Here is a 22,106-nt window from a genome sequence, read left to right as displayed (position 1 = left end):
GCTCAGAGAGGGCGGTCCCTCAACCAAGGTCACACAGGAATTGGGCTCTCTGCAGGGCGGGGAGCTGCTAGTGGCACCGCTGGGGTTGGGGGGTGGGTGTCGTTTCGCCTAGGCCCCCCTCGGGGAGGAGCTGGCCCGAGTCCCTCCTGCTCCCCCGCCCCTGAGGGGCGGCCCGGGGGGCGGGCGGAGGAAGTGAGCGCAGCGGGGAGGAATGTGAGCGGGCGGGGCGCGGCGGCCCGGGACAGCGGGGCAGCCCGGCAGGCAGCCGGGGCCGCGGGGCCGAGCGCGCGCCATGCCTCACTTCACCGTGGTGCCGGTGGATGGGCCGAGGCGCGGCGACTATGACAACCTCGAGGGTCTCAGTTGGGTGGACTACGGGGAGCGCGCGGAGCGGGAGGACTCGGACGGTGAGGGCGCTCCCGGTGGGGGCTTTGGTGGGGGGGGCAGGGGAGCGGGCCACGCGTGGCTGGCGCTCGCAGAGACCCCCGAACCGTGCGAGCACACGTCGATGGGGGCCCAACTTTTCTTAGTCTGCCCCTGGGCCACCTCTCTCGCTCCGCGCACGCAGACACTACTTTTTTGCGGCCCCCGGAGCCCGCGGCTGGGCCGCCCTCCCCACCCCAGCTCCTCCCTTGCGGGCCGCGGGCGGGAGCTGCAGACGTGGCCAACGAAGGAGGCCAGGCCGGCGGGGCCGCCCGGATCGAGAATAGCGCGGAGCACCCATCTCTGGCCCTTCCCGACTGGGAGCACAGCCGCAACCCAGGCCCCACTCCCAAGACCTTCTGTGAACCTCTCCCAGCCTCCTCTCGCCTCGCCTGCCCATTTGCGCTTCAGCGACTCAGCCCCTGACACTACCCTCTCTTTTCTCTCCTCCCGGAGCCAGGAAAGAAGGTTGTGTCTGCCTGGGGGGGCTCTAGGGGTAACTGCCTGTGAGTGCACTCCAGCTGATTTTACCTCAGAGCTGGAGGTCCCCTGGGCATCTGTGAAGCACGACGCAGAACCAGGCTTGTCTCGCGGCTTCACATGAATTAACTCGTTTAATCCTCCCAATTTTGCCCAGGGGATAGGTCCTGTTACTCACGCTTAGGAAGGAGTGAACTGAGGAGTGGAGCAGTTATTAAATCTGCCCCAGGGCATTCAAACCCAGGCTTAGAAACTCCAGCGCCCTAACCTTTAACCTAGGTGTTAGAATTGGGCCTGAAGGTGGTCCTGCTTCTGTTCTTCCAGGTTCCTGCCTCTCCCAAGCCCCTTTCTCCATCTCCCACCCTAGGAATCCCTGGGGGTGAGGGGCTCTCCTTGCTAGGACTCTCTTAGAAAGCATGTCTGTGCAAATAGCAGTATATATATGTTCTTGCGCAAGTGTGACGTTGTATCACACCTGACCGCTGTATGTGGAGATGGCACAGGACAGTGGAGTGGGCTCCTAGACATTATGAAGGTTTACAGCTGTGTGCATGCACACACTCCACCTCCACCACTGCCCCTAGCCTTATTCCAGTGGTCAGCAAGAGCCAGTGTCCCCTGATTCCCTGTTAGCCCTGGGAGGCTCTTTTCCCACAGAGGCTGGGCGGGGCTGCATCCCCAGATCAGCCTGGACCAGTGGGCAAGCAGAGCTGAGCCAAGCCTCTGGCCCCGCCCTGGAGTCCCAGGGTGACTGGGGGGGGGGGGGACCTGGAGCTACATTGGCTGATTCCTGCCAGGTCCCTCCAAGCTGAGCCAGCTCCTCCCACTAGTCCCCCTCCTTCTCCTTTTGCTCCTTTTCAGCCAGAACTTGGCTGTGTCTGCAGTATGGGGGACGCTCTGCGCCCTGGTGAGTGATTATGAACCTTCTTGGTAGGGACTGCAAAAGGACAGGGAGCACAAAAACAGCCTCAGGTCCATCTCATGGGGCCACTCCAACCTGGTACCTGACTCTCTCAAGGCCTATACTTAAGCTCCAAGGGGTGTAAATGGGCCTCTCATCCACCCCACTATGGCTTGTGAGCAGGGGGTAGGAAGGTTCTAGAGGGGTACCCCTAGCAAATCCCTGTGAGCACAGGGATGAGGACTCTCACCTGGATCCCCACTTGTAGCTGGTGTGTTCATAGCTGTTGGCAAGAACACACAGTTATGTGGACCTCACAGGAAGTCCCCAGGACTACGCCATGCCCTGGTTCACTGGGGGTCTCAGGTTGGTATCTGAGTAGCTTTGGCCTGGCAGGCATGTCCAGACCTGCCCTGGAATTTCTGGAATAGCTGAGGGCAGTACAGACATTCAGGCACTGCTTAGGTCTCCCCACCTTCCCACAGTTCCCTGGGAGCTGTCCTTAAACGAATCTTTGGGGAAATCCAAGGAATGACTGCTGGGTGTCTGGCGCCAGATTGTTCCTTTTCTGATGCATCTGGGTCGTTGCAAGAGTGGGTGTTACTATCTCTACTTCAGAGAAGAGGAAACTAAAGCAGGATAGAAAGGGTAAGGAGGTTGCCCTAGGTCACACAGAGGGAGGGTCTGGAATCCAAGCTAGGCTGCCAGCCATGTGAGCGCCAAGAACCTTGGGTGTATGCACCCTGGGCTAACTGCAAACCCCAGCCACTCTTCTCTGGTTAAAGGCTACCTGTACCCTGAGGTGCATCCTGGGATGAACCAGGGCCCAGAAGAGTGGAGTAGGAAACTTGCAGCTTAGCTCCCACCTGATTCTGGTGGATCTTGGGACCCAAATTTGTCTCCTCTCACCGGGTGACCTTGTCTCTGAATCTCTCTGAGCCTTATTTTCCTTGTTAGTAAAAGGAAATAAATAATATCTATTGGAGTGCTGCTATAAGTACTAAAGGCAACCCTTGGATAGGCTCTCAGCCACTCTGGGTCATGGCTGGAGAGACAAGGACCAGGTGGGTTTGGGAGGACTATTCACAAGCATTTGGCAGAGGGGACTGCTATGTGCTCAACTCTGCATTTTCTGGATACCAGTGCTGTCTCTTCAGAGAGATAGGCAACAATGGTGGGACAGGCTGCAGTGCACAAGCTTAGCATAATTTATAATTTATTTCCAGCCTACTTTCACAAAAGGGTCAGAAGAGATCAATGCAACAAAAGTGTCTCCCCAAAGCACTGTCACAGTCAGAAAGATCATAACCATGAAGAGGAAGAGGGAAAGGACTCTGAGATGAGACAGATGGTGACTGTACCTAAGGAGTAACTTTAGCTTGGAGATTCCTGGCAGCCAAGGCAGGAAGGGAAATAAGATGCAGTCTACAGCTGCCATTTTCTGACAAAATGAAGCATCTGACTTACTCAGGAGAGACATTTTTTTTGGTCACACTTTTCACTTTTCAGAGGCTTCTCACTGAAGGGCTGTTAATGTAATGAGCAGTGTTACTAGGTTTTCTGACTTTTCTTGTAGCTCCTTATCCTGATCCTGAACAAGTGTCAAGGGTACAGCAAATTTCATAGAGTGTCTGAGGAGCTAAATGACCCCATGAGGCTTTAACATGACCCAGTGGGCTGGCTTGAACTCTTGCTTGCTGTCTTGCTTGCGTGCTGTTGGCCCTGACCTACATACAATTGTGTAGCTCATAGGACTGAGCTGCTTGTCTCACTTAGATAGTTCAGGTTCCTACATGAGGTGATACATCCCTTTCACATGCTATGGGAACAAAGAGCTGACTTTGCCCCAAAATTTTCATCAGCACACTTTACCCGTCAGTCTCTGAGCAATAAAGAATCCACAGTGCAGCACCTATTACTGAATGTTGTCCGCTCAGAGAAGGCAAGATAAATCTTATGCCGATGGCAAGAGAATGTATCAGATGGAGGAAGCATCATTCAGCACTCTTAGCTGCAGATAAGATAAATGAATTGGAGTTACTGAACCAGGGAGGGTTGGCACATAATTCAAAACCAGGCCTGGCCAGTGTTTGGCTGGGACACCACTAGTCGGTCGGTGATGACAATTCTATTGCCACCTACATCACTGGATACTAGGCCAACCCCGCTGCCACGGTTATTGCCATCCAACACCAACATGGCTTTTGTGGCCCAAGATGACAGCTTTCCGTTTGCTATGAGGCCTCCAGCCACCGCCGCAGCTGCCACACTGTCTAGAGGGGGACAAAGGCACCTACTGACTAGAAAAAGCGTACTTGGTGTCCTCTGCCTATTCGATGGAAAACTGGGAATGTAACCCACAGAGACAGAAAAAGGATAAAGTCTGGGAAACGGGAGAATTCGAATGCTGAGCAACCAGAAAAAGCAGCTGAGCTTCGGGTTGAGGCGGGCTTATTTAAAAAAGGGTCTTCCCGCTTCCTTTCCGCGAGGTTTAGTTTGAGCTTGGAAGCGGAGATGCTCACCAGCCGGGATGCTGGGTGAAGGCTGGTATCAGCCCGCTCCTAATCTGGGGCAAGTTGCTGGGACCTAGAAGGGAGACCAACAGCACCCACCTGGCCTGGCTTTCTCCTAGGGTTTTCTTTGGCGACCCTACGTGGCTCCTTGCACCACTTCCGCCGTCTGGACAGTCCTTTTGCCTCCTCCCAGCATGCCCTGCGCTGCCCTCCAGGACGCCCCCCGCCCAGTGCATGATGGGATAGCGAGCAGGCGGCCTGCTGGCCATGGCCGCTGAAGGCACCCTGTGTGGCTTCATTTATCTGGAGGGCAGCGCCCAGTCGGGCCCTGAGGACGCTGAGCCCTCGGCACCCAGCATGCTGGGTATTCTAGATGGACCTGGAAAATGGGAGTCGGGGGTGGGGGTGGGGGTACGGGTCTGGGACGGTCGGAGGGCTGGCCAGGACTTGGCCACGCCCCTCCTATCGGGCTCCGCCCCTTGGCCTTAACACGTGGTTGAAGTAGTGTGTCTGGGCCCTTCACATAGCTGCCTTGGAGGAAGTGTTGGGCTGGCTTTTAGTCGTTGGTCACTCTGCTAATTATGGCTCTTCACGGCAGAGTATGATGGGGAAACAGGCCCAGCCTGATACACTGGCCCCTAAAATGCTCCACAGAGATATGTTTTGTGGGCTGGCTTGTAGGCTGGGGTGCAGGCAAGCTGGGGACTCAGGAGGCAGACCTTGACTGAGATTTTTGTCCCTCTCTCTCCATAGGACATGGCAACCACAGAGAGAGCAGCCCTTTTCTTTGTCCCTTGGAGGCTTCCAGAGGAAGTGACTACTACGACAGGAACCTGGCACTGTTTGAGGTAGCTGAGCAGCCATTCTGGGCCACAGATGTGGCAGGCAGGTGGCGGGGGGGCAGGGACCCTTCAGGACTCAAGCCTATGCTAAGCAGGCAGTCTGGACAGTTATGTCACCTAATATCTCAGCTCCTCCTAAAGTCTCCCCTTGTCTGCCTATTTCCCGTGGCCCTTTGAACTGAAACTGCTTTCCCAGAGGCCACTCACAACCCTACACCATTATCACCTCCAGGGGTATGTACTTTTAATTTCTGTGTAGCCCCTTGGCCAGGTGACCACCTGTCAGGATTTCTCATCTTGGGATTTCCTTTCTTCCCTTTACTTACAGGACTTCTCATTTTTCCCTCTCCTGTGAACTCTTCCTTGTTCTCCCTGGTTGGCTCTTCTAACTCTGTCTTCATGTTTATAGAGTACTGGTCCTTCTTACTGGATCTCCTTTCCGTCTCCACATCTGCAGGCTTAGTGGACACTTCTCTGCAAACGTTCTCAATATTATGCCTCTGAACTTGAACTTTATCCTCTTCAGACTCAAGCTCAGAAGTTGGATCTGGATTTAAGGCATGGTTTAGGCCTCTAAATGGTGACCCATACATTCAGCTGCCCCTTGGAATCTCATGGGCTCCTTGTCAGCCTCCATATGCCCCAAAAGACCTGCATCTTCACTTCTCACTTCAAACCTGTTTCTCCTTGTGTGTAGAACTGGAAGGGAGATGACATTCAGGGAGAGACTAAATGGGCAAGAGGCAGATAGAGGCATGGTGCTGAGAAGGGTGCAGGAATAGGGAAGGCCTAGACACAAGCAGGGATTGGGGAGCCTGAGCCCTGGAGGCCTCCTGACCTGGAAAAATGGCAAGTTTCTGCAGCAAAGGCTTTGATCTGGCTCCACCTGAAGATGGGCTAGGGGGCCAGCATCCTACCTTAGGGATTGTTACAAAGCCTGGGACCTGAGGAGAAGACCATCTGAGAGGCTCAGGGTCTGGGCAAATAAGAGAGACTTAACTTGTTCCAGACATCCTCTTTTGACTTCCTTGGTTCGCTGAGATGGCTTTTTTTTGTGGGAGAGTTGTGGGCAGATGTGAGTACCAGAGGGCCACTCGTGGCTGGGAAGTAGCCAGGCAGAACATTCAGGATGAAGTGTGTCATTCGCCTTTCTGCCAGCTGTGCCCTGCCCTGCCCTTACCCGAGGCAGGTAGTTTTCACAAATGGGCTGGTAGTGATTGTAGCCAAGATAGATAAGGCAGAGAGAAGCAGTCACTGGGCTGGGCCTTTGAGTGGCGCGTGCGAGGGTGTGGTGCCCACACCAGTCCAGTAGGCTGGCTTGGGCTTCCCCAGGCAAAGAGTGGGATCAGGCCCAGGCCTGCTTGAGGGCTTGGCAAGGGGCCAGAAGCCAGGCTGCTGGCTACACACAAGTAGCCTGGCACCTTCAGGGCCCATTGCCAGATTGCCCTGTGTCTCTGTTTACAGGAGGAGCTGGACATCCGCCCAAAGGTATCATCTCTTCTGGGCAAGCTTGTCAGCTACACCAACCTCACACAGGGTGCCAAGGAGCATGAGGAAGCTGAGAGTGGGGAGGGCGCCCGCCGGAGAGCTGCCAAGGTGAGCTGGTTGGGGCAGTAGTGGGGGCCAGTCCTAGGAGGACAGACTCAACACCATGGAATTGGCAACTGTGAGCATCCCAGGGGATGTGGGTAGCAGGTACAGTGAGCATGGATGAAGGGCACTGAGGGTCTTGGGCTCAAGAAAGCTTTAAGTGGTGGCCTGAGGAGGAGCCTCTGATGGGGGCAGAGGGCCAAGAAGACCCCCAGGAACAATAGTGAGAGTAATGGCTGCCTTTTCTCTGCCTTCTCTGTGCGCCAGGCGTCGTGCTAAGCAGTGGGCCTGGCTGCTTGCCTGCCATCTTCACAACAAAGGTGTAAAACAGGTGCTACTTTCATCCTCATTTTACGGACAAGGAAACTAAGTGTCAGAGGCATGAAGTAACTCGCCTGAGGTCACTCAGCTAGACAAGATGAATGCGTACACTAGAAGATGGATTTATGGGTTTACTGTGAGATAGATGACTATAGAAGGCCAGAGCCCTGGCATTCCGTCAGGATGGATAAGGGTGGGAATCAGGAACCTGGTTGTCCACTGGGGCGATGTAATCAAGTGACCAAAACTTGCCCCTCACTGTGTTGCTTCCATCGGCAGACCTCTCCAACAGCCCCTTTGTTCCTCAAGTGCCAAAGTTCAGGGCATGATTGGAACATAACACTGCCTCTTGGAGCTTCCCTCTCCCTCTCCTGCCCCCATCCCTGGTCACTATCCAGGTCTCTGGCCCTCCAGCCGTCCTCTCCTCTTCGGATGAGTTTACACATCCTTGCTCAGCTGCCCTGTAGGATGGGGCTCAGTTTAAGTGAAGGTTGGGGTTTTATTCCATATTTTCAGTTTGGAGGCAAGGAGCCCTCCCTCTCCACCTGCCGACTCCCTGAGGTTTAGGAAACAGCTGTGATTTAAAAGAAGCTTGAGGGCTGTCTGGGTGGCTCAGCTGGTTAAGTGTCTGACTCTTGATTTCAGCTCAGGTCATGATCTCTGGCCTTTGGGATTGAGCCCTGTGTCATGCTCCGGGCTCCGCATGGAGTCCTTTTCTCCCTCTGCTCCAACCCTTACTCTCATGCACAGGAAAGCACACGTACTCTGCCTCCTATTTCTCAAATAAATAAAATATTTTTAAAATAAATAAATAAATAAAGCTTATGTTTGGCACTAACTGTAGTATTCTTGCTGGAGGTCAGCACTGATAGAAGTTGTTCCTGTTTATGATAAACTGGGGACCCAGCCTCAGACCTGCTTGTGAAATTTGGGCCTTGCTGGGGTGGCCCAAGGAGAGGGTACACTGGACTGTTGTGCACCCCTCACCTTGCTCCTCCAGGAGGCAAACCAGCCCCCACTTCAGAGAGGGCAGCTAAGGTCTTGAGGTCACGCAGACCTGACCCCCCTCTCTATCCTGCTGGTTGTGATTTAGATTTTGCTGGCACTTTCCGGACCACCCGAGTGTCTGTAGCTCTCCCTATTCAGTCCTGCAGGGGTGTGTCAGCCTCTGAGAGTGTTGCTTGCAGTGGGTGGTAGGATCCTTGGTAAGAGCTTCCTCCCTGTTCCTTCTGGCTGAATCCAGGGAACTGATGGTTGGAAGTAAAAAGGTCCCTGAGAAAGACTAGCACACATCTCAACAAGAGTGTCAGACGGAAGTCTGTGTTGGTGAAGGGTCAGGGTCCCTTAGCCTATGAGGAGCCTTGTCAGGATGCTGGGATCCAGCCTCAGCTTACCTGTCCAGCTCACTCGGCTCTAGGGTTGGGATGTGAGAGGATGGCAGAGTGTCTCAGTTTCAGTGGCTTTTCCATGGAGGAAGGAGAAGGCTGGTCCAGTCTGCAGTGGGTCAGCAGGAATCTAGGGAGTTGTAACCACTGAGCTGTGATCCTTACCCAGGACGGGTCTGAGCAGGGCCCTCAGGAAAGGAGGCTTAAAGCAGGAAGGGTGGGCCTCCAACCAGACCCAAGACAGCCTCTCTGTGGCAGCTGCTCTGCCTCTGGCCAGATGACCTTCGGAGGCTGCCAGAGGTTATTTGGGGATGCAGAAAGCATTTCCGGCCCTGCCCTTTCCCACACTGCCCTTTCCCCAGAGTGACTCAGCTTAGAATGGAGGTGGGGCTGGGAGCTGCCACCATCCAGTGAGTGGTCCAGGCCCTCTATGAAGGGCTCAGAGCCCAGATGAGATGTGTTTGTCACCTACAGTTTGAGGGACCATTTGTTCATACTCTGGCCTTTCCAGGCCCTTCTGAGGTCCTTTTAGGCTACACATAGATCTTGCCCCAGACCTGGACCCTTCAGTAGAGTTCCTGTGGCCACAGGCCACTCTGACACCCCAGCTCCAGGACAGCAGGCTTTGCTGGGGCTCTTGTGGAAGCTCTTAGGGCCCTACTGCCCTAGGCTCCACTCAAAAGGAACCTTTCAGGAAGGTGCTAGCCTTGCCTCTTGTTTCAGCCTCTGCCCTGGCCTCCTGGATGACCCCTACTCTGCCCTTAGAGAGTTGAGAAATTCTGTCTGGATTTGCCCACTGGACCTTCCTCACCTGTCCTTCAGCTTGAGTTTCTATTGTTTCTGCAGGATTTTCCCAACAGGTTATCCCAGGGGCCTTTCAAGGCACTACTCACTGGGCTCAGGGTCACCTTTTGGGTACCTGCAGGGTCTACTGGTGATAGAAACGTGAGCAAACCGACTATAACCCAGTATAGCCATGAGACATTTGAGTGAACAGTTACCATGTATATCAGATGTGTTGAGGGGATGCAACTCAACCTAAGGCAACCCAGGAGAACTTCCTGGACGAGGCAACCATTAAGCACCTGAAGGTTCAACTGAAGAGGAGTTAGCCAGGCAGTGAGACAAGACTGACCCTTTCAGGCAGAGCCCAGCACATGTCCTGGTTCAGAGGCTGTGCGGGACCAGTGTCATCAGGGACTGAAGCTGTCAGAGAAGGTGATGGGGCTCATGTTATGGCCCAAACCAGGGAGTCTGGCCCACACTGGATTACAGGATGGACAATGCAGAGAGTTTTCAGCATGGACTATGAGTTTGGGCTTGGTTTTCAGAGACCTGCTCTGGCAGCCGAGTGGGCTGGAATGTGGAGAGGTTGACAGGCACAGGGGAGTGCCACCCAGGTGCCACAGATGTGGTGCCACAGGTGTGGTACCCCAGGTTCAGGGGACTAGGCTAAGGGAAGGTAGCCTAATCTCAGGGCAGCTTGAGAGATAGACGAGGCAGGACTTGGTATCCACCAGGACTGGAGTTGGGGGTTGGAGAGAGGAAGTCCCAGGGACAACTTCTTGGACTCTAACATGGATGACATGGGGTCTGCTGGGTGAGAAGTTGGGCGTCCAAGACAGATCTTTCTTTCTAGAAGTTTAACAGAAGAGAGGAAGGGAAGGGGGCCACGCCTTGAGAGGGAAGTGAGGCTCAAAAGCTCACATGTGGGGTTTTGAAAAAAAATCAGGCTTTATACTTTTCCAGTCCCAAACTGTCTTCATATGTGGAAGTCAGCATAAATATCCTAGGTGTCACCCCAACCCCCCGTGCTTCCCAGGACTGCACTCGGAATTCCAACCTACCCCTCTGATAGAACACCCCGGGGATAAGGAGTCTTCTGAGTGACCGGGGGCTGGCCTTCCATACTGCCTCTGGGCCCCTTTGATGTTCTGTGTTCCCCTCCTCCTCTCCTGCTCCACAGGCACCCAGCATGGGCACCCTTATGGGGGTGTACCTGCCCTGTCTGCAAAATATCTTCGGGGTTATCCTGTTCTTGCGGCTGACCTGGATGGTGGGCACAGCCGGTGTGTTGCAGGCCCTCCTCATAGTGCTCATCTGCTGCTGCTGTGTGAGTATCCTCTCAGGGGTGGGGGCCACAGGCACCGCACTGAGCCCACCCCGCCGAGCTGCTCACCTAGGCCTCCTTCCCACAGACCCTGCTGACGGCCATCTCCATGAGCGCCATCGCCACCAATGGTGTGGTTCCAGGTGGGTACGCACCACCCCAGGCCTGGTAGGAGGAAGGGGTCCAGAAGCCCATGCCCATGCCCTCCTTCCCCCCAGGCCATTGTCTGGTGAGATCTTAATCTCTGGGAGCACCCTTGCTTGAGGGAATTTAAGATTGCTGTTATGTTTTATGTTCTGTTTAGTCTAAAAGTAGTTTTAAAAAAAGGGTACTCAGGCTGACAAGGTGATGGGTGGCCCACACCAAGGAGTCTAGACACATGGATTATAAGATAAACAAGGTAGGGGTGCCTGGGTGGCTCAGTGGTTTAAGCCGCTGCCTTCGGCTCAGGTCATGATCTCAGGGTCCTGGGATCGAGTCCCACATCGGGCTCTCTGCTCAACAGGGAGCCTGCTTCCCTCCCTCTCTCTGCCTGCCTCTCTGTCTACTTGTGATCTCTCTCTGTCAAATAAATAAATAAAATCTTTAAAAAAAAAAAAAAAAGATAAGGTAGAGGGTTTTCATTTTCACGACAGATGATGAAATTGGACTTCGCTCTCAGAGACCCTATTTATTTATTCAACCATTTTTTATACTGATGTAGATTTCTGGATATTTATTTTATTCTTTGGATCATAAGCCAGTGCTATCACTATTTCTCTTATTCAAACTGTTCCATTTTGGCTGTTTAGCTATTCAAGTTGGGTTTTGTCTCTGGACTTTTTTTTCTCCCCCCCCGCGCCCCCTGTGTGGATTTTTGTTTTTAAATAACAGCTTTATTAGTATTAGTACAAAAGTAAGGTGGGGGGGGAGGCAATATATGATGATTACCATAAGAAGGTTTGGAAGTGAAGAAAAATACAGAAAGGAAAATTGAAAGTACCCATAATCCCATCATCCCGAGTTAGAAACAGCTATTTGGTCATTTAAACAGGGTCAATAAGATATTACCTAATTTATGTGATTATTCTGCTCTCGGGTTCTGGATCTTCACCATCGTAAACGTTGTCATGAGCAGCGTTGCGTACAGATCTCTGTTCAGGCCCTTGATAGCTCCCTTAGGAGAGGATCCTAGAGGTAGGAGTAGAGCCCTGGAAAGGATTTACTTTTTAAAAGTCTTTGGAGCCCTATTCCCAGGTTTTTCACCAGAGGCATTTTATTAGGAGCAGATTGAACAAGAAACATGGGGTCACTCTTGTCCCCTGCACCCTCACTAGCCCCAAGGGCCCAGTTTTGACTCTGTCAGTGTTGCCAGGGGTATTAGGCTCTGACAGAAGCACAGTCTCAGGCAGGAGGGTTAGCCTGGTGGCCAGCCCTGTGCCAGAACCTGGGGACAAAAAAGCTGGACCAAGCCCTTGCCTTGGTCTGGAGGGGTCTGACTAACAGACACAGCCCTTGTGAGGGGTGAGGCATGCTGAGATAGGACAGCCCTGGCTAGAGGAGGCTGTGAGGACTGGCCTGAGTGCAGAGGGTTGGGGGACAGGGGGCCACATGGCTGCATGCTGTGGATCAGAGCTGCTGTAGCAAAGCAGTCATTTCACTGGCCCATGCTGGGTGTTGGAGTCCCTTGGGAAGGGGTTCAGCCCCAGCCCAGCCACTTACGAACTGTACAGCCTTGGGCAAGCCTCCTGACCCTCTGCTTATCTGTAAATGGGAAAAACATTCCCTGTCACCCTGGGTGGTTGTGAGGGGTTGTCCTGGGGGGGAACCCCTTAAAGAAGAACCAGACTTGTCTCTCTCTTTTGTAGCTGGGGGCTCCTATTTCATGATTTCCCGCTCGCTGGGGCCAGAATTTGGAGGCGCTGTGGGCCTGTGCTTCTACCTGGGAACAACATTTGCAGCAGCCATGTACATCCTAGGTGCCATTGAGATCTTGCTGGTGAGTTAGGCTAAGCCCTGGCCAATTCTGCTCTTGTCCAACTAGTCCCTTTTCCCTAGGCCAGGTTGCTCATGCTCCCATCACCTCTGGCCAGGGGCTGGGGCTTACTATGTGGAGGGCCTTCTCAAGGGAGAAAGATCCTTGCTCCCCCAGTCTCCCCTTCAAGCCCTTGCCAGTTTGGGCCAGGCAGGGGAGGGGCCTGGCTGCCTTCACCTTGACCCTGAGTGTTCCATCTACCTGGGCACCATTTCAGCCATAGCAGGTGGTCTGTAAACTGTTGCATTTAACTCTGTGATCTCGGTGATCTTGCAGGGCCTACCTCCTGGGCTTGTGTAGGCTCTGTGCCTGTCTCTCCCCAGGGCTCTGTGCCAAGGCCCTTCAGATCCATGTTATCCTTGTCCCTAAAAGGGTGAACAGCCACCGGACCTGTGCCCCCTCCATGAGCCCCAGGTGCGCTCTGACTCAGCCACCTCCCCAACTGAACTGCCCCAGCTGGTGGAGCAGAGATGGAGGGGTCGTGGGAAGCACAGAGTAACAAGTACACGTCCCTGGGGATCCAGACAATAGGAGATGTTTAAGAGGAACTGCCTCGCTATCCCCACCTCCAGGTCCTTTGCCTGTAATAGGGCTCTGCTCCTGCATCTTCTGGGGTTGGGTAGAGGGGTTGTTTTTTGTTTTCCATTTCCCACATTCCTGCATTTATTATTTGGATTTCTTCTGTAAGCAGAATGTGTCCTCTTCCCCGTTTATTTATTTATTTAACCGTGTATTTGTATCACTACAGACTCCTGGGTATTTATTCTTTGGCTCGTAATCCAGTACTACATAATTTTATTTGTTGGCTCTTTAGCTATTCAGGTTGACTCCTGTGTCTGAATAAATCTTAAAAAAAACAACAGCTTTATTAAGATATCATTCACATACAATGCAGTTCTCTACCCATTTTAAGTATACAAGTTAATGGTTTTTAGTATATTCAGAGTTGTACAACCGTCAACCACAGTCAATTTTAGAACATTTTCATCCCCCCAAGAAGAAATCCCATTCTTGTTAGGAGTCTTGTTCCCCATTCCCCCCAGCCCTAAGCAACCATTAATTTGCTTTCTGTCTTTAATCATATTTACCCATTCTGGATATTTCATGTAATGGGATCATAAAATATATGTTTTTTTATGACTTTGTCTAAATATTCTTTTAAAAAGAAAACCAGGGGCGCCTGGGTGGCTCAGTGAATTGAGGCCTCTGCCTTCGGCTCGGGTCATGATCCCAGGGTTCTGGGATCGAGCCCCATATCGGGTTCTCTGTTCCGCGGGGAGCCTGCTTCTTCCTCTCTCTCTGCCTGCCTCTCTGCCTACTTGTGATCTCTGTCAAATAAATAAATAAAATCTTTAAAAGAAAAAAAAAGAAAACCAAAGTGACAGAATTCACTTTCCAAAAACGAAGATCGAACTTTCTTTATCCGTCTTGTTTCAGACGTACATTGCCCCGCCGGCTGCCATTTTTTACCCAACAGGCACCCACGATACATCAAGTGCTACCTTGAACAATATGCGGGTGTATGGGACCATTTTTCTGACCTTCATGACCCTGGTGGTGTTTGTTGGTGTCAAGTATGTGAACAAATTTGCTTCACTCTTCCTGGCCTGTGTGATCATCTCCATCCTGTCCATCTATGCTGGGGGCATCAAGTCAATTTTTGACCCTCCTGTGTTTCCGTAAGTAACCTGGGAATACCTCCACGCATCGCCCTGACAACCCTCCCAAGGATATGGCCTTTAAGTCCCAGAGACTGGAGGATGGGAACACACTGGGCCTCCGGCTGAGCAGGTGCTGATGCTTCTGCCCCTCCTACCCTTCCCCACAGAGTATGCATGCTGGGCAACAGGACCCTGTCCCGGGACCAGTTTGACGTGTGTGCCAAGACAACCACAATGAACAATGAGACAGTGGCCACTCAGCTATGGAACCTCTTCTGCCACAGCCCCAACCTTACCACTGACTCCTGTGACCCTTACTTCCTGGTCAACAATGTGACCGAGATCCCTGGCATCCCCGGTGCAGCTGCCGGTGTGCTCCAGGGTACGTCGTCCCTCCCATCCTCCTGCTTCTGACACACGGGCTGAGCAGGAGGCAGGGAGCAAGTGTGGAAGGGGACTGGAGCACAGAGCTGTCCTTGTGTGGCCAGCTCAGGAATGGGGGGCATGTCTGGCTGCCTTCCCGGCCCAGCAGTGTCCTCTCAGCCTTGTTCCTGGCAGCTAGGTTTTGGGTGAAAAGAGCCTGTTTGGCCAGTATCCCAGGCATGCAGCAGCCCCCAGAAAGTTCTGGCAGCCCCTCTCTCCCCAGCCATCCGCCTCTGATGCTGCCTGGGATTCTCACAGGAGCTATAAAGGGCCTCTGTGTAGGAGGCAGGCAGTGGCGAGGCTCTGGTCAATGGTGGTTCAGCCACCTTTGCCTGTCAGACTTCTGTCAAGACAGCTCCTTCCCTGTGGCGAATGCTGCCCCCCCCCCCACATCCCGAAACCCGAGACCCTTACATCTGCAGCTTCTGGCTGGGCTGCCCCAAACTGCCCCTGGGAAGTAAGCAGGGCCACAGTCCTGATGCCGCTGCCCCCACAGAAAACTTGTGGAGCGCCTACCTGGAGAAGGGCGAGGTTGTGGAGAAGCATGGGCTGCCTTCCACAGATGCCCTCGGCTTCAAGGAGAGCCTGCCCCTGTACGTGGTGGCTGACATCGCCACATCCTTCACCGTGCTGGTTGGCATCTTCTTTCCCTCCGTAACAGGTGAGTACCTCTAGCCCATCCACCCGGCCCTGCCCTCACTCCTTGGGAGCCCCTGAGGGTGTCCTGTTGTTTTTGGAGGCATTATGGCTGGCTCAAACCGTTCCGGGGACCTCCGTGATGCCCAGAAGTCCATCCCTGTGGGGACCATTCTAGCCATTGTTACAACCTCCCTTGTGTGTATCCTTTCCCAGGCCACGGGTGGGTGGGGAGAGGGGCAGGAGGCCCTCATCTGCACATAAGTCACCAGCTGGCAGGCACACACACACACCACACACGCGTGGACACATACACACCTCATTCTTCACATGCGCGTGTGCGAGAGGTGTGTGGCGACACGAGACCCTCAGCTGGGGTTGTCCCAGCTGCCTGCTGCCTCAGGCTGGGGTGAGGGGAGTGTGAGTTCTGTGTGGGGACCGAGCGGGGGCGGCAGAGCCAGCAGAGGCCTCGCTTTCCTTGACACGGCTGCAGACTTCAGCAGTGTGGTTCTCTTTGGCGCCTGCATCGAGGGTGTGGTACTCCGGGACAAGTGAGTGAGCCGGGCCCCTCCCTGTGGCAGGGGGCTCAGCTTTTGCCTGCCCTGACACCAGCTCCCCTCGTACACGTGGTCCCACACATGTCCTCAGGCTGCTGGTTGCCAGTGGTGGTCTGTGCCACCAGGTGAGTCCGGCCCCACCAGGACTTTTTCTTCTGAGAGGATGGTGGTTTCAGGACCAGGGCTGGGCTGAGGGAAAGGATAGGGCCTAAGGAACTAGTCTTCTCTGCTGAGGGGCCGGAACTCTGCCCACCGTAGCCATCCTTCCTGACTGCTGACATCTTTCACTCCGGGCAGCACCCCCGGCAGGGCTTGGGGGCTCCTTGCATGGAGCATGGCCTGAGCCTGGCCCCTGTAGGTACGGCGATGGCGTCAGCAGGAACCTGGTGGTGGGCACACTGGCCTGGCCTTCGCCCTGGGTCATCGTCATTGGCTCCTTCTTCTCAACGTGTGGTGCCGGCCTGCAAAGCCTCACAGGGGCACCGCGCCTATTGCAGGCCATCGCCAAGGACAACATCATTCCCTTCCTCAGGGTGAGCCCATCTGTACCACCCCCCACAGCCTGGGCGCCCCTGGCCACTCACACTGGCGTGGGAGAGAGGTAGGGGTATGGATGCCCTGCATCATGCTGGGGCTTCTCGTGGCCCTGGGGCTGTGTGGCCATCTGTGAGAAGTTGCTGAGAGCTGCCCTGGCCCGGCCCTGCCCTGCTGCTGGCAGAGCTACTTGGGCCCAGAATCCTCATGGCCTTTGTATGGCTCATCTACAGCAGAGAGTCCTGGAGAGATGGGAGGGCAGAAAAGCTTGTGGTACCTGTCAGGGCAGGTGTGGGTGTGACCCAAGCCCCCAGAAGAGGGCGTTAGGAATGATGGAGGCCGGGCTGTGGCTTGTGGCCCAGGGTGTGGCATGGGGGTGAGGAACCAGCTTCTTCCCTTGCTGACCCCACTGACCCTGGTGCCTGCAGGTATTTGGCCATGGAAAGGCAAATGGTGAACCAACGTGGGCACTCCTCCTGACAGCACTCATTGCCGAGCTGGGCATCCTCATCGCCTCGCTTGACATGGTGGCCCCCATTCTATCCATGTGAGCTGGGGGCCAGGGGAGGGCAGGGGAATGGTCTTGGGAAAGGTGTGTGTACCCTCAGCACCCATCATCTAGGGGCCCCCAGCACCTTCCTGTGTAACCCTGTCCGGTGTTGAGGGTCTAGCTGGGAGCGGGGTCAGGCTGTGTGGGGAGAAGTGTGCATGGCAGAGCTCAGCCTGCCTCTACATGGAGACGGTTCCAGAGTGAGCCCACCACTTACACGGGATCTTACAGAGACCAGCAGGTCCCACACTCCTCTGTGGGAGACTCCCAGAGCAGGCAGCCAGAGCCCTCCGCACCCAATGGGGCATGCACTGAGTGCTGAGTGCCTTGATGAAGTCACCACTACCCCACCCATCTGTTTTCAAAGTTGTTTGCTTTTAAAGTTCTGGAGTCAGCTGGGCATTTGAGGCCCCCGGTGCCGTGTAGGAGTTGGTCAGCATGTGGCATTTTCCGGGGGTCCCTGAGCCAGAGCTCCTGTGGTCACCATGTTCCCCTCTGCCAGTGGCTACTCTGCTTCTCCTCAGACATCTCGTTCCACCGCCCGAGCTTGTTTGGTTATCACAGACTACCCCTCACTGCCCCACTCAGCCTTTGGCCTGACAGGTCCTCCTTTCCCCCTGAAACTGCCCCCTAGCCAAAGCCAGGCCTGCCAGAATCGCTCTCTCTCACTCTGCCCAGCTCACCTCCACCCTCTGCTGCCCAGCTCCGTGTGTGCCTGCTTGTGCACCTACAACTATTCTTGCCATCTTCATCAGGTGGTGACCCCCCACTGCCCAGGCCAAAGGGTGTATCAGCCTTTATCAGGTGGTTCTTCCCTGCAGCCCCAAAGGGACTGACCACTTCTCTGTTCTAGAGGTTTCTACCCACTGGCATGCCTTTTCTAGTAAGTTGTCCTGGCTTCTTGTTTGCTCTTCCTTTTTCTGCCAGCTGAAGGTGGAAGTGGGTGCCCCCTTCCCTCAGCCCTGTGCTCTTCAACTGGAGGGCTCACGCAGCAGGCTCCCACATCCCAGCCTCCCATACCCACGAGAGTCCCCACATGTCCCTAATTCATTGTATGCAAAATGGCCCTTTCATATTCCTTGGAGGTTCTCCTCTCCACATTCACAATAGCCCTTCATCCAACTGGTCACCTGGCCAGTAGCCTGAGTACCTGAGTATTGTCTATCCATCTCCTGACACTGAGCGCTCCTTAGCACCATCCTTTTCCACTGTTCCCCTCCCTGGAGCCCCCTTCCCACCTCATCTGCCTATAGACACTTGCTGGTCCTCTGAGAACTGGCTCTGTGGACACCCCTACAGTGGGCCCGCCTCAGGCCCTGCAGCTGAGGAGACCTGACCACACAGGGCGGGGCCACCACACACTCCTGGTTCCTTGTCCAGGCCCAGCCTGAGGAAAGGCAGGTACGTCAGGCCGCTGGCTGCCAAGGAGGCTGCTCTGCACCAACCATTCCCTGTGCTGCAGGTTCTTTCTGATGTGTTACCTGTTTGTGAACCTGGCCTGTGCTGTGCAGACGCTCTTAAGGACACCCAACTGGCGGCCCCGGTTCAAGTACTATCACTGGTAAGCGCCAGCCGGACCCATCAGCCGAGTCCTCTGACACAAGAATTGTGGGGGAAGAGGGGAGCCCCATCCGGGATGGGGTTTGAGTTTCCTGGGTAGCGTTGCTCTGGTAAGAGATTGGGGTGTTGGAGGGTTGGCTGGGGACCCTACTGATCTCCCTGATTCTGATCCTTCCCCACTCTGGCCCAGGGCGCTGTCCTTCCTGGGCATGAGCCTCTGCCTGGCCCTTATGTTTGTCTCCTCCTGGTACTATGCCCTGGTGGCCATGCTCATTGCGGGCATGATCTACAAGTACATCGAATACCAAGGGTGAGTGCGGGGCTGCCACCTGGTTGGGGCAGGTGGGGTGGTCTGTCTGCCGGGCTTGGGGGAGCTGAGCCATCTATTAGCCGCCGCAGGTGTGGGGCTGGGGTTCTGTGACTCGGACTGTCTGCCCGCCACCTCACATACACACGGATGGAATCCTGCGGGTGGGCCCAGGGACTCACCAGCTCATGGTGGCCTCCACAGGGCTGAAAAGGAGTGGGGTGACGGGATCCGAGGCCTCTCCCTGAGTGCTGCCCGTTATGCACTGTTGCGGCTAGAGGAGGGGCCTCCCCACACCAAGAACTGGCGGTGAGTTCACACCCAGGCTGGCAGGAGCCACTCTAGATCCTCAGGGGCTGTTGGGAGGGTGGGAGGTCAAGAGGTGCTGGCTCTCCCTCCCGAGTCCATGTTCCCTGTTCCAAGGTTGTCAGGTGCCCCTGGATTCTTGCTTCTCAAACCTGTGGGGGCCTGTGAGCTGAGAAAGGAGGGAGAGGGGCTCCCTGGAAACCTGTGGCCCAGGTCTCAGGCTGTCCACTTGGGCCCTGCAGGCCTCAGCTGCTGGTGCTGCTGAAGCTGGACGAGGACCTTCACGTGAAGTACCCGCGGCTCCTCACTTTCGCCTCCCAGCTGAAGGCCGGCAAGGGCCTGACCATTGTTGGTTCTGTCATCCAGGGCAGCTTCTTGGAGAGCTATGGCGAGGCTCAGGCAGCCGAGCAGGTGCCTACTGTAGGGGGCGGGGTGCTGCACCAGATTGGAGGTGTCTGGGCTCCTGCTAACTCCTAGGAGAAGGGGACTAATCCTGGCCAGCCGGGTGGCCAGCACTGCTGCCCCGAGAGCTGAGGCAAGGGGGAATCGCTGTCCCGCCTTGAAAACATGGCCTCTGGGTGGACGGCTTACCCCCTTCTCCTCCCTGACCCTCACCCCCCGGTCATTCTGTGGAGAGGGAGCCCAGCAGAGGGAACACTGACAGCCTTGTCTTCTGACCCTGGTGTCTTCCCTACAGACAATCAAGAACATGATGGAGATTGAGAAGGTGAAGGGCTTCTGCCAGGTGGTCGTAGCCAGCAAGGTGCGAGAGGGGCTGGCCCACCTCATCCAGTCTTGCGGCCTGGGTGGCATGAGGCACAACTCCGTGGTGCTAGGCTGGCCCTATGGCTGGCGACAGAGTGAGGACCCGCGTGCCTGGAAGACCTTTATCGGTGTGTGACAGGGCAGGTCCTGGGCTGGGCCATGTGGGAGAGGAGCTAGGGATCAAGTAAGGGTGGAGGCCTGAGGGCCACAGGCTGGCCTTCAGCAGTGGCCTTCTTTCCCAGACACCGTGCGTTGCACCACGGCGGCCCATCTGGCCCTACTCGTCCCCAAGAACATCGCCTTCTACCCCAGCAACCATGAGCGCTACCTGGAGGGCCACATTGACATTTGGTGGATTGTGCACGACGGGGGCATGCTCATGCTCTTGCCTTTCCTGCTACGCCAGCACAAGGTGGGCCAGCTGGGTGGACGCAGGCGGGCTGGGCCCTTGGTGGGGTGGCTTGTGGCTAAAGCGCCTACCTGCTCCCGGGGCCCAGGTGTGGAGGAAGTGCCGAATGCGCATCTTCACCGTGGCCCAGATGGACGACAACAGCATCCAGATGAAGAAGGATCTGGCCATCTTCCTGTACCATCTGCGCCTTGAGGCAGAGGTGGAGGTGGTAGAGATGGTGAGTCACCTGCCCCTGTGGCCCCGTGGCTGCCCCGCCGCATGCAGCCCATTCCTCATGGCCCATTCTCTCTCTCCAGCACAACAGTGATATCTCCGCATACACCTACGAGCGGACACTGATGATGGAACAGCGCTCCCAGATGCTGCGGCAGATGCGGCTGACGAAGACGGAGCGGGAGCGAGAGGTTGGTGGCTCTCTTGTTTGGGGCAGGGGCGTGTGGCAGGTCAGGCTTCAGAGACACCATCGGTTTGAGGAATTGGATTGACTCACCCCACCTACCCTCACCTGAGTCAGTACCCATTTCCCAGAGGCCCAGTGCTCATGTTGGGCCAGCCAGGCCGCCCTTTTCCTTTGGCACCAAGGCCACCTCTGACTTTTCTCAGGCCCAGCTGGTCAAGGACCGACACTCAGCCCTGCGGCTGGAAAGCCTGTACTCGGACGAGGAGGATGAGTCTGGCACTGGCGCTGACAAAATCCAGATGACATGGACGCGGGACAAGTACATGGCGGCTGAGTCCCGGGATCCTAGCCACGCCCCTGACAATTTCCGGGAGCTGGTGCATATTAAGCCGTGAGTGTAGCAAAAACGGACCCCACCATAGAGGAGTCTGGGAGTGGAGATGCGCTTGGGTCGGACAAGGTTTTTGGTGGACCGGGGGTGGGGCCTGTGATCAGCTGCATCTCCTGCAGGGACCAGTCCAACGTGCGTCGCATGCACACTGCCGTGAAGCTCAATGAAGTCATTGTCACGCGCTCCCACGATGCCCGCCTGGTTCTACTGAACATGCCCGGCCCACCCAAGAACAGCGAAGGTGATGAGAACTGTATCCTCTTGTGGAGAGGGAAGCAGTAGGGAGATGGACAACACATGAGGTCAGGCCAGGAGCTCTTCTCCTTAGATGCCCGCGGGGAGTGCGAGGTTACCCCAGCTCTGATTAATAGGCCAAACTTCCCTGGGTGCCTCTTGGTGCCGGTGCTGCCTCCTTGACCTGATGCCCTACAGACATGGAGTTCCTGGAGGTGCTGACCGAGGGCCTCGAGCGTGTGCTGCTGGTGCGTGGCGGTGGCCGTGAAGTGATCACCATCTATTCCTGAGCCGGCTAGACACTTGTGGCTCGGAGTGGAGGTGTCCAGGGTAACAGCCTCCTCCTAGCACCTACCCAGCAGCCCTGCTTTGCCTGGCCCTGTCCTGGACCCAGCTCTGCTGGGTCTCCGTGGAAGCCCAGGCATGGGCTGGTAATGCCAATGGATCCGAGGTTCTGCAGGACCCTGAGAGGTCTGGGGACTTCCCCATCCAGCACCCCAGGAGGGCTGTCCTGGCTGGAGAAGACTCAGGGGGAGGGGGGCTCACATGGGATTTGAAGGCAGCCTGCCCAGGAGCGCTATTTATTGCATATTTATTGTTTGGATGTCACCATCAGAGAGGAGAGGAAGGGCAACAGGGGAGGGGGGTCTGGCCCCACCCACCTACAGGAAGACCTGGCTCAGGCTACTGTGGGCAGGGACCCCCACCAAGCCAAGCCGAATGGAACTGGCCAGCTGGAGCCTGACTTTTTTCAATAAAACATTGTGTACTTCTGGGCCTCCTGCTGCCCC

The 22,106-nt window shown here is 55.4% G+C and overlaps 1 protein-coding gene across 6 annotated transcripts; it reads left to right on the top strand.

Moving 5' to 3' along the window:
* Nucleotides 1–252: 252 nt before the first annotated feature.
* LOC111153034 (solute carrier family 12 member 4) lies at nucleotides 253–22,092 on the top strand. Of its 6 annotated transcripts, none has more exons than XM_022511843.1 (24): nucleotides 253–407; nucleotides 5,071–5,165; nucleotides 6,624–6,755; nucleotides 10,422–10,568; nucleotides 10,654–10,708; nucleotides 12,413–12,543; nucleotides 14,017–14,258; nucleotides 14,408–14,622; nucleotides 15,160–15,324; nucleotides 15,403–15,501; nucleotides 15,793–15,850; nucleotides 16,215–16,389; nucleotides 16,819–16,937; nucleotides 18,403–18,501; nucleotides 18,691–18,810; nucleotides 19,012–19,116; nucleotides 19,356–19,524; nucleotides 19,811–20,006; nucleotides 20,121–20,290; nucleotides 20,376–20,489; nucleotides 20,587–20,694; nucleotides 20,894–21,081; nucleotides 21,201–21,334; nucleotides 21,514–22,092. In XM_022511843.1, the coding sequence occupies exons 1-24, from the start codon at nucleotides 293–295 to the stop codon at nucleotides 21,603–21,605; spliced, it is 3,243 nt and encodes a 1,080-aa protein (XP_022367551.1). In that variant the 5' UTR covers nucleotides 253–292; the 3' UTR covers nucleotides 21,606–22,092. The 6 variants fall into 6 exon arrangements, with proteins under 6 accessions (XP_022367551.1, XP_022367548.1, XP_022367549.1 ...); XM_022511840.1 differs by having other exon boundaries at nucleotides 20,376–20,507; XM_022511841.1 differs by having other exon boundaries at nucleotides 293–413; nucleotides 20,376–20,507.
* Nucleotides 22,093–22,106: the final 14 nt, after the last annotated feature.

The sequence above is a fragment of the Enhydra lutris genome, unplaced genomic scaffold, assembly GCF_002288905.1.
Source record: "Enhydra lutris kenyoni isolate GAN:26980312 unplaced genomic scaffold, ASM228890v2 scaffoldscaffold30, whole genome shotgun sequence".
NCBI lineage: Eukaryota > Metazoa > Chordata > Mammalia > Carnivora > Mustelidae > Enhydra > Enhydra lutris.
This window is presented reverse-complemented; position numbering and strand designations above follow the sequence as displayed.

Coding starts and splice junctions, on each gene's coding strand:
- LOC111153034 (XM_022511839.1), top strand. CDS start 2,976: ATGGTGGGACAGGCTGCAGTGCACAAGCTTAGCATAATTTATAATTTA. Junction 18,811..19,011: donor AAGTACATCGAATACCAAGG/GTGAGTGCGGGG, acceptor TGGCCTCCACAG/GGCTGAAAAGGAGTGGGGTG. Junction 20,007..20,120: donor TGCCTGGAAGACCTTTATCG/GTGTGTGACAGG, acceptor CTTCTTTCCCAG/ACACCGTGCGTTGCACCACG.